Consider the following 12,080-nt stretch of genomic DNA (forward strand, 5'->3'; position numbering starts at 1 on the left):
CAAACTTATTGCAAGCAGGATGCATGTTTTGGAATATTTTTTATTCTGTACAGGCTTCCTTCATTTCACTCTGTCATTTAGGTTAGTATTGTGGAGTAACTACAATGTTGTTGATCCATTCTCAGTTTTCTCCTATCACAGCCATTAAACTCTGTAACTGGTTTAAAAATCACCATTGGCCTCAGGGTGAAATCCCTTAGCGGTTTCCTTCCTTTCCATCTACTGATTTAGGAAGGACACCTGTATCTTTGTAGTGACTGGATGTATTGATACACCATCCAAAGTGTAATTAATAACTTCACCATGCTCAAAGGGATATTCAATGTCTGCTGTATTTTTTTTACCCATATACCAATAGGTGCCCTTCTTTGCAAGGCACTGGAAAACCTCCCTTGTCTTTGTCATTGAATCTGTGCTTGAAATTCACTGCTCACCTGAGGGACCTTTTTAAATCATGTTAAACACCATTATTGCACACAGAGCTAGTCCATGCAACTCATTATATGACGTTTTAAGCATATTTTTACTCCTGAAGTTATTTAGGCTTAACGAAGGGGTTGAATACTAGTAAAAATTTGACATGGGGTATTATGAGTAGATCAGTGACTCAAAATCTCAATTGAATCCATTTTAAATTCAGGCTGTAATAACAAAATGTGGAAAAGGTCAAGGGGTGTGAATACTTTTTGAAGGCAGACAATGTGGCTAACCTTCAGCCCAAATGCTAATGTTTTTGCAACTGACTGTTAGAAGTATGAGATTAACCTTCCCACAAGAAAAATAAAATAATCTCAGGAAAGGTCTACTAATGTTTAACCACTTAGCCACTTCCTTTGAAATGCATTCAGAGTGAAATAAATGACCAGTGGGCTTTTGAAGGAGGATGAAACGCCATTCTCCGATAATTTTTCATGGAAAACATTAAAACAAAGGCCTAAAGCATTTAAACAGTACATTTCATAAAACTACTGTAAACTGTAAAAACACTAGCTGACTTGTTTTCATGAGAGAGTATCCCTTAGGGTGAAAGGTCATAAACCATCAATACATTGATAATAATTTGTCGTCAAGAAACTGGGCTTAGATCCAAGGTTGGCAGAAGGTCTTTTTACACTACAGTATGTCATGTGTAACTAGCTTCAAAACATGAGACGAGAAGCATAGACAGGTGACAGAGTTTGAGACAGAACTTTATTGTGATAGCTCTACAAAGATTTCCTCTGTGATCTAGGAACAGATCCTTTCTCTAACATTCAAACATTAGAAAACACAGTGAACATTGGGAAGTGCATCGCTTTTATCATGTGATTTGCTGTTAGCCTGCCTGATATCATGAAATGTAATTAGAAAATGGATTGGATGCGCTGACGACCACAAGCTCGTCAAATAAATAGGGAATTTCGGGGACGATTCTTTTCTGCGTAATACTAAGGATCTAATCTCATCTCATCATAGTAGCAAATTCTTAATTATTCTGATCTTCTGAATCACTGAGGGAACAAGCACTAGATGATGTTAACATACAGCAGACAGACCACATGTTGGACACGACAACAAGGAAAGGCAACTCATGACATTTGAAACTGAAAAAAATAAAGTCATCATGCAGATTAGCGGTTCTGGTTATTAATCAGCTGTAAAGTTGTTCTCTCCCTAACTTCTATCTCTGTTCGGATACAGGACTTTTATGTGACGTCTCACCTCTCGGTTAGGACACCCCACTCCAGTTATAGTGCGGAGTGTACTGCCTATATTGCCGTCTTATGGGAATCTGACAGAAGCAGTGAAAGGAGGAGAACTGAAGGTAGCCATTTGTGATTGCTCTTGATTGGCCCAGGGTGGCGTTTACTCCACCTTGATAGGCCCAGGGTGGCGTTTACTCTCCCTTGATTGGCCCAGGGTGAACGTTTACTCCACCTTGAATGGCCCATGGTGGCGTTTACTCTCCCTTGAAGCGAGGAGGCCTCTTCTCCTTGAATGCAACCAGTCCCTCCAGCCTGTCTTTCGTCGGAATCACCTTGGAAACCACAAAAGATGTGTCAACAAAAGACAACAACATATCTGTTCTATTTTTAGTGATCCTGCGAGCGCTGGTGGTTGTTGTTTAGAAGTCATACTATGTGAGTTGTTTGATGGACAACTGAAGACTGTTCAAAGTGGCATCCAAAGTGAGCATAGATATGCAGCAGGTGGAAGAGGTACACTATGTCAATAGACACTATCTAACCTTGACAAAATCGTGGCGTCATTGTATGTGAACTGTATATAAAAAGAAGTGTACATTTTAAATAGTTCTAGCAAAAAAATAAGCATCAGAAAACTAGAGCATATGGGCTATTTAACAGAATATGGGCTATTTAACAGAATATGGGCTATGTAACAGAAGGGTTGTGGAATTGAAGTTGTTGTTCATGACTAGACGTACCTGGGCATAGCATGCTTCTTCAATTGCTAATCCCGTATTTAAATCCACCTGAAAAATATCAAGATATTAGAGAAAATAACAAACATATGCAGCAATATAAACCGTATAAAATAGCTATTTTCTACCATCTTTATTCTTGACCAGCTATGTGGTTTCCTTGTTTCATTGTTTCCTGTCATTGCTACAGGATCGAAACTACAGATGTAGCGTCTTAATTTGATCACCCTGTTGCAGAAGAACTTTCCTGCAATGGAAATGTAAAACTTGTAGTGTAGTATTTGAGGTTTAAAAAGGCTTCTCACGTTTGTAATTTCCACTTTGAAATGTCAGACTTGATTTTCCCTCATGAAAAATGTATCAACACCTACAAAAATGTCCTTTAATTACACTGAACAAAAATATAAACGCAAACGGTAAAGCCTTGGTCATATGTTTCATGAGCTGAAATAAAAGATCCCTGAAAAAGCTTATTTCTCTCAAATTTGTTTACATCCCTGTTAGTGAGCATTTCCCTTTGCCAAGATAATCCATCCACCTGACAGGTGTGGCATATCAAGAAGCTGATTAAAAAGCATGATCACTACACAAGTGCACCTTGTGCTGGGGACAATAAAAGGCCACTCTAAAATGTGCGGTTTTGTCAAACAACACAATGCCACAGAAGTTGAGGGAGTGTGCAATTGGCACACTGACTGCAGGAATATCCACCAGAGCTGTTGCCAGAGAATTGAATGTTAATTTCTCTACCATAAGCCGCCTCCAACGTCGTATTAGATCATTTGGCAGTACGTCCAACCAGTCTCACAAACGCAGACCACGTGTAACCATGCCAGCCTAGGACCTCCACATCCGGCTTCTTCACCTGCGGAATCGTCTCAGACCAGTCACCCAGACAGCTGATGAAACTGTGGGTTTGCACAACCGAATAATTACTGCACAAATTGTCAAGGAAACTCATCTGCGAGCTCGTCGTCACCAAATGCTCATCTTTGATGGCCACTGGCACACTGGAGAAGTGTGCTCTACACGGATGAATGGAGGTTTCAATTGTACCGCACAGATGGTAGACCGCGTGTATGGTGTCGTGTGGGCGAGCGGTCTGCTGATGTCAACGTTGTGAATAGAGTGCCACATGGTGGCGGTGGGGTTATGGTATGGGGCAGGCATAAGCTATGGACAACGAACACAATTGCATTTTATCGCTGGCAATTTGAATGCACAGAGACACCGTGAGGCCCACTGTCATGCCATTCATCCGCCGCCATCACCTCATGTTGCAGCATGATAATGCACGGCCCCATGTCGCAAGAATCTGTACACAATTCCTGGAAGCTGAAAATGTACCAGTTCTTCCATGGCCTGCATATTCACCAGACATGTCACCCATTGAGCATGTTTGGGATGCTCTGGATCGACATGTACGACAGCGTGTACCAGTTCCCGGCAATATCCAGTAACTTTGCACAGCCATTGAAGAGGAGTGGGACAACATTCCACAGGCCACAATCAACAGCCTGATCAACTGTATGCAAAGGAGACGTGTCGCGCTGCAGGAGGCAAATGGTTGTCACACCAGGTGCTGAATGTTTTTTTTATCCACGCCCCTACTTTTTTTTTTTTAAGGTATCTGTATACAGATGCATATCTGTATTCTCATTCATGTGAAATCTATAGATTAGGGCCTAATGAATTTATTTAAATTGACTGATTTCCTTCTATGAACTGTAACTCAGTGAAATCTTTGAAGTTGTGTTTATATTTTTGTTCAGTGTATAATCCACATAATAATTAACATTTCCTGTTGCTGTAGGATTCTTTTCTAGCTGTAGCAAACTGGATCAAATTACGATCCTATATCTGTATTGAGCATATGTCTGTGCATTGGTAAAATGTTTACCGACTTTAACAAACCTACCTAGATCCAAGACCCATTCCAAATTCACACTTTAAAGGTTGAATTATACAGAATTAGGCGGCAGCATTTATTTTCCCTGACAGCACAGAGGGAGGAGAAACCTACTTTCATAGGTTACCTTGGCATTTAACTGAACCAGAAATATATCCTGTGCCATACTCTCCTTTAGAAAATAACCTCCATTTAAAGAGATCATTGTTGAGCAATTTTATAAAAGGAATGTGGAGAACAATTTCTCTCTGTTTAAAAATGTGCATCTTTCAAGTGGGCCAGCTGCTGTTCAAAGTAGGTAGGAACACGTTAAGCTTTAATGACCCGTATCCATATAGCCTGAGAAAACTACATGAAACCAGGCTGGTCTTGCTTGTGATTTGACCATTTGTCAGATTTGGCCCCAATATGGATATTGGCAGTTTGTGTAGCCTATGATACATTAACTTGGTAGAACAGGCTGTCTACAAACGACACAACACCTGTCAGAAAGTGCGGTTTGGAGATATCTTCACTTGATTTGTCAGTTGTGACCGTTGGCCTCTGGGATAACGAAGTCACTCAACAGATTCTCTCAGGTTTCTCTGACGGCCTTCAGATGTGACATGGGTCCCTTTGGCAAGTGAGCTGACTCACTGACTACTCAGATGCTTACTTCAATCCTCCACCATGCTTTGTGGCACCGATTCCAAAATGCAGCAAGACCCAAGAGGCCAAATACTATTACTAGACCTAGGAGATCATTCCCAAATACTATTGCTAGACACAAGAGGTCATCCTTAAAAGGTCATCCCTAAGGGGCCAATCTCAAATATGATTTGAACCCAGGTCTGCTTAGAACATCAAAATGACATAACCGGTAACCTAACCATTCAATAATAAACATATGACCAGATTTGGTCAAATTATAAAATACTGTACTTGAGGCCAGTATGTTGACTGAAAACATCTGATCACTTATTACAGAGATGGAAAAAGTACCGTTATGTATGAGTCTTACCTCTATGCCCTGGTTGATGGCCAACTTTGCCATCCTAATTGCAATGGGACCCTGAGGATATCAAAGCAAAAAAATTGTTTGTTTAGGGTCAAAAGTACATGTAAATAACAATGGTTGTTGTGTCTACCCTGAGTCTATATTAGAGATGGTTCTCCGGTATAATGTTGCAGGTAACTAGAAATCTAATCCGTACATAAAAGGTACAACATCTGCATTCGCTCAGGTGTTATTTCTAAGAAGTTGATACATCATGACACTCCAAATCATTCAGTGTAGCAGCCTATTCTGAGAATAGGTTTGATTTCAGGGCAACCACAGAGTCAACGGCCATGTCGGAACACCTGTACTCGCGTCTAAAAAGTATGCTGATTGGGTATGCAAAAAAATAAAACGTTTTATATTATGTGAAATTTCCAAAGTAATTTCAGTTTTTCATCGAGTATGAATTCGCATGAATTGAGGAAGAAAATTACATTTTTAGACCCAACTGATAATCAAGTAAGGGGACATGATTTCGGACACAGCCAATGTGTAATTTCATCCCTGCTTAAAGGTGGTATTACTCTGGTTTTGATACAATGTACAGTGCATTTCGTCAAGTATTCAGACCCCTTGACTTTTCCCATTTTGTTATGTTACTGCCTTATTCTAAAATGGATCAAATACAGTGCCTTGCGAAAGTATTCGGCCCCCTTGAACTTTTCAACCTTTTGCCACATTTCAGGCTTCAAACATAAAGATATAAAACTGTAATTTTTTGGTGAAGAATCAACAACAAGTGGGACACAATCATGAAGTGGAACGAAATTTATTGGATATTTCAAACTTTTTTAACAAATAAAAAACTGAAAAATTGGGCGTGCTAAATTATTCAGCCCCTTTACTTTCAGTGCAGCAAACTCTCTCCAGAAGTTCAGTGAGGATCTCTGAATGATCCAATGTTGACCTAAATGACTAATGATGATAAATAGAATCCACCTGTGTGTAATCAAGTCTCCGTATAAATGCACCTGCTCTGTGATAGTCTCCGAGGTCCGTTTAAAGCGCAGAGAGCATCATGAAGAACAAGGAACACACCAGGCAGGTCTGAGATACTGTTGTGGAGAAGTTTAAAGCCGGATTTGGATACAAAAAGATTTCCCAAGCTTTAAACATCCCAAGGAGCACTGTGCAAGCGATAATATTGAAATGGAAGGAGTATCAGACCACTGCAAATCTACGAAGACCCGGCCGTCCCTCTAAACTTTCAGCTCATACAAGGAGAAGACTGATCAGAGATGCAGCCAAGAGGCCCATGATCACTCTGGATGAACTGCAGAGATCTACAGCTGAGGTGGGAGACTCTGTCCATAGGACAACAATCAGTCGTATACTGCACAAATCTGGCCTTTATGGAAGAGTGGCAAGAAAAAAGCAATTTCTTAAAGATATCCATAAAAAGTGTCGTTTAAAGTTTGCCACTAGCCACCTGGGAGACACACCAAACATGTGGAAGAAGGTGCTCTGGTCAGATGAAACCAAAATCGAACTTTTTGGCAACAATGCAAAACGTTATGTTTGGCGTAAAAGCAACACAGCTCATCACCCTGAACACACCATCCCCACTGTCAAACATGGTGGTGGCAGCATCATGGTTTGGGCCTGCTTTTCTTCAGCAGAGGCAGGGAAGATGGTTCAAATTGATGGGAAGATGGATGGAGCCAAATACAGGACCATTCTGGAAGAAAACCTGATGGAGTCTGCAAAAGACCTGAGACTGGGACGGAGATTTGTCTTCCAACAAGACAATGATCCAAAACATAAAGCAAAATCTACAATGGAATGGTTCACAAATAAACATATACAGGTGTTAGAATGGCCAAGTCAAAGTCCAGACCTGAATCCAATCGAGAATCTGTGGAAAGAACTGAAAACTGCTGTTCACAAACGCTCTCCATCCAACCTCACTGAGCTCGAGCTGTTTTGCAAGGAGGAATGGGCAAAAATGTCAGTCTCTCGATGTGCAAAACTGATAGAGACATACCCCAAGCGACTTACAGCTGTAATCGCAGCAAAAGGTGGCGCTACAAAGTATTAACCTAACCTGTTGGGGCTAGGGGGCAGTATTTGCACGGCCGGATAAAAAACGTACCCGATTTAATCTGGTTACTACTCCTGCCCAGTAACTAGAATATGCATATAATTATTGACTTTGGATAGAAAACACCCTAAAGTTTCTAAAACTGTTTGAATGGTGTCTGTGATAACAGAACTCATTTGGCAGGCCAAAACCTGAGAAGATTCCTTACAGGAAGTGGCCTGTCTGACGATTTCTTGCCCTCCTTGATCATCTCTAACAAATACAGGGGATCTCTGGCATGATGTGACACTTCCTATGGCTCCCATGGGCTCTCAGAAGGCGGGAAAAAGCTAAACAATGTAATTCCATCCCCAGGCTGAAACACATTAGCGCGTTTGGCAAGTGCTCTATCGAGGGCCATTAGACTGAGGCTCGTGCATGAGGGGATAGCATGCTTTTACTTTCACTCTCTTTGTAATAAAAAATGATTTCCCGGTCGGAATATTATCGCTTTTTTACGAGAAAAATGGCATAAAAATTGATTTTAAACAGCGGTTGACATGCTTCGAAGTACGGTAATGGAATATTTAGAATTTTTTTGTCACGAAATGCGCCATGCTCGTCACGCCGCTATTTGGATATAACAATGGATTATTTGGGACCAAACCAACATTTGTTATTGAAGTAGAAGTCCTGGGAGTGCATTCTGACGAAGAACAGCAAAGGTAATAACATTTTTCTTATAGTGAATCTGACTTTGGTGAGTGCTAAACTTGCTGGGTGTCTAAATAGCTAGCCCTGTGATGCCGGGCTATCTACTCAGAATATTGCAAAATGTGCTTTCACCGAAAAGCTATTTTAAAATCGGACATATCGAGTGCATAGAGGAGTTCTGTATCTATAATTCTTAAAATAATTGTTATGTTTTTTGTGAACGTTTATCGTGAGTAATTTAGTAAATTCACCGGCAGTGTTCGGTCGGAATGCTAGTCACATGCTAATGTAAAAAGCTGGTTTTTGATATAAATATGAACTTGATTGAACAAAACATGCATGTATTGTATAACATAATGTCCTAGGGTTGTCATCTGATGAAGATCACCAAAGGTTAGTGCTGCATTTAGCTGTGGTTTGGGTTTATGTGACATTATATGCTAGCTTGAAAAATGGGTGTCTGATTATTTGGCAAAAGGTCGAAAAGTTCAAGGGGGCCGAATACTTTCGCAAGGCACTGTACTTTCCCCCCCTCATTAATCTACACAGTACCCCATAATGACCAAGTGAAAACAGGTTTACATTTTTTGGTGCAAATCTATACAAAATAAAAACTCATACCATATTTACATAAATATTCAGACCCTTTGCTATGAGACTCAAAATTGAGCTCAGGTGCATCCTGTTTCCATTGATCATCCTTGAGATGTTTCTACAACTTGATTGGAGTCCACCTGTGTAAATTCAATTGATTGGACATGATTTGGAAAGGCACACACCTGTCTATATAAGGTCCCACAGTTGACAGTGCATGTCAGAGCAAAAACCAAGCCATGAGGTTGAAGGAATTGTCCGTAGAGCTCTGAGACAGGATTGTGTCGAGCCACAGATCTAGGGAAGGGTACCAAACATTTCTGCAGCATTGAAGGTCCCCAGGAAAACAGTTGCCTTCATCATTCTTATTAAATGGAAGAAGTTTGGAACCACCACAACTCTTCCTAGAGCTGGCCGACCGGGGGAGCAATTGGGGGAGAAGAGCCTTGGCAAGGGAGGTGACCAAGAACCCGATGGTCACTCTGACAGAGCTCCAGAGTTCCTCTGTGGAGATGGGAGAACCTTCCAGAAGGACAACCATCTCTGCAGCACTCTACCAATCAGGCCTTTATGGTAGAGTGGCCAGGCGGAAGCCACTCCTCGGTAAAAGGCACATGACAGCCCGCTTAGAGTTTGCCAAATGGCACCTAAAGACTCTCAGACCATGAGAAACAAGATTCTCTGGTCTGATGAAAGCAAGATTGAACTCCATGGCCTGAATGCCAAGCGCAACATCTGGAGGAAACCCTACAATGAAGCATGTTGGTGGTAGCATCATGCTGTGGGGATGTTTTTCAGCGGTAGGGACTGGGAGACTATTCAGGATCGAGGGAAAGATGAACAGAGCAAAGTACAGAGAGATCCTTGATGAGCACTCAGGACCTTAGACTGGTGCGAAGGTTCACCTTCCAACAGGACAACAACCATAAGTACACAGTGAGGACAACACAGTAGTGGCTTCGGGACAAGTCTCTGAATGTCCTTGAGTGGCCCAGCCAGAGGCTAGAATTGAACCCGATTGAACATCTCTGAGGAGACCTGAAAATAGCTGTGCAGCGACGCTCCCCATCCAACCTGACAGAGCTTGAGAGGATCTGCAGAGAAGAATGGGAGAAACTCCCCAAATACAGGTGTGCCAATTTTGTAGCGTCATACCCAAGAAGCTAAAGGTGCTTCAACAAAGTACTGAGTAAAGGGTCTGAATTCTTATGTAAACGTGATATTTAAATGTAGTATTTTTAATACATTTGCAAACATTTACAAAACCCTGTTTTTGCTTTGTCTTTATGGGGTATTGTGTGTAGATTGATGAGGAAGAAAAAAAACAATTTAATCAATTTTAGAATAAGGCTGTAAGTTAACAAAATGTGGAAAATGTCAAGGGGTCTGAATACTTTCTGAATGCACTGAATACAGTCGTGGCCAAAAGTTTTGAGAATGACACAAATATTAATTTCCACAAAGTTGGCTGCTTCAGTGTCTTTAGATATTTTTGTCGGATGTTACTATGGAATACTGAAGTATAATTACAAGCATTTCATAAGTGTCAAAGGCTTTTATTGACAATTACATGAAGTTGATGCAAAGAGTCAATATTTGCAGTGTTGACCATTCTTTTTCAAGACCTCTGCAATCCGCTCCGGCATGCTGTCAATTAACTTCTGGGCCACATCCTGACTGATGGCAGCCCATTCTTGCATAATCAATGCTTGGAGTTTGTGGGTTTTTGTTTGTCCACCCGCCTCTTGAGGATTGACCACAAGTTCTCAATGGGATTAAGGTCTGGGGAGTTTCCTGGCCATGGATCCAAAATATTGATGTTTTGTTCCCCGAGCCACTTAGTTATCACTTTTGCCTTATGGCAAGGTGCTTCATCATGCTGGAAAAGGCATTGTTCATCACCAAACTGTTCCTGGATGGTTGGGAGAAGTTGCTCTTGGAGGATGTGTTGGTACCATTCTTTATTCATGGCTGTGCTCTTTGGCAAAATTGTGAGTGAGCCCACTCCCTTGGCTGAGAAGCAACCCCACACATGAATGGTCTCAGAATGCTTTACTGTTGGCATGACACAGGACTGATGGTAGCGCTCACCTTGTCTTCTCCGGACAAGCTTTTTTCCAGATGCCCCAAACAATCGGAAAGGGGATTCATCAGAGAAAATGACTTTATCCTAGTCCTCAGCAGTCCAATCCCTGTACCTTTTGCAGAATATCAGTCTGTCCCTAATGTTTTTCCTGGAGAGAAGTAGCTTCTTTGCTGCCCTTCTTGACACCAGGCCATCCTCCAAAAGTCTTTGCCTCACTGTGCGTGCAGATGCACTCACACCTGCCTGCTGCCATTCCTGAGCAAGCTCTGTACTGGTGGTGCCCCGATCCCGCAGCTGAATCAACTTTAGGAAACGGTCCTGGCGCTTGCTGGACTTTCTTGGGCGCCCTGAAGCCTTCTTCACAACAATTGAACCGCTCTCCTTGAAGTTGTTGATGATCCGATAAATGGTTGATTTAGATGCAATCTTACTGGCAGCAATATCATTGCCTGTGAAGCCCTTTTTGTGCAAAGCAATGATGACAGCACGTTTTTCCTTGCAGGTAACCATGGTTGACAGAGGAAGAACAATGATTCCATGCACCACCCTCCTTTTGAAGCTTCCAGTCTGTTATTCGAACTCAATCAGCATGACAGAGTTATGTCCAGCCTTGTCCTCGTCAACACTCACACCTGTGTTAATGAGAGAATCACTGACATGATGCCAGCTGGTCCTTTTGTGGCAGGGCTGAAATGCAGTGGAAATGCTTTTTTGGAATACAGTTCATTTGCATGGCAAAGATGAACTTTGCAATTAATTGCAATTCATCTGATCCCTCTTCATAACATTCTGGAGTATATGCAAATTGCTATCATACAAACTGAGGCAGCAGACTTTGTGAAAATTAATATTTGTGTCATTCTCAAAACTTTTGGCCACGACTGTACATGCTTTATCATATACTTACATTCGGGTTGAACTCGCGGGCCAGGTCCAGCGCTCTGAGGTAGGCGGCATCTCCGCTCTTGTTCTGCTCCACGGCATGGCTGACCAGGCCCAGTCTCTTCGCCTCTGTTCCGTCAATCGCCCGCGCCGCAAAGATCAGCTCCTTAGCCAGGGCTACCCCGATGGCCCTGGGTAGTCGCTGGGTACCACCTGGATGGAGGAGGAGGTGAAGGAGGTGGTGGAGAAGGAAGTGGAGGAAGAAGAGAGGGTGGAGAAGAAGGAAGAGGAGGTGGTGGAGGAGGAGGTGGAGGAGGAAGAGGGGAAGGAGGAGGAGAAGGAAGAGGAGGTGGTGGAGGAGAAGGAAGTGGAGGAAGAAGAGAGAGTGGAGGAGGAGAAGGAAGTGGAGGTGGT

At 42.1% G+C, this 12,080-nt stretch overlaps 1 protein-coding gene across 1 annotated transcript in view; it reads right to left on the bottom strand.

Annotated features, from left to right (window-relative positions):
• Positions 1 to 1,169: 1,169 nt before the first annotated feature.
• auh (AU RNA binding protein/enoyl-CoA hydratase) overlaps positions 1,170 to 12,080 on the bottom strand; it is a 58,471-nt gene continuing 47,560 nt past the window's right edge. Inside the window, exons 7-10 of the mRNA XM_014145464.2 lie at positions 11,692 to 11,879; positions 5,332 to 5,382; positions 2,426 to 2,473; positions 1,170 to 2,017 (exon numbers count right to left, since the gene is read on the bottom strand). Coding sequence (XP_014000939.1) covers positions 1,940 to 2,017; positions 2,426 to 2,473; positions 5,332 to 5,382; positions 11,692 to 11,879 — 365 coding nt within the window. The 3' untranslated portion in view covers positions 1,170 to 1,939. The remainder of the gene's footprint in view (positions 2,018 to 2,425; positions 2,474 to 5,331; positions 5,383 to 11,691; positions 11,880 to 12,080) is intronic.

This window comes from Salmo salar, chromosome ssa01 (assembly GCF_905237065.1).
Source record: "Salmo salar chromosome ssa01, Ssal_v3.1, whole genome shotgun sequence".
Taxonomy (NCBI): domain Eukaryota; kingdom Metazoa; phylum Chordata; class Actinopteri; order Salmoniformes; family Salmonidae; genus Salmo; species Salmo salar.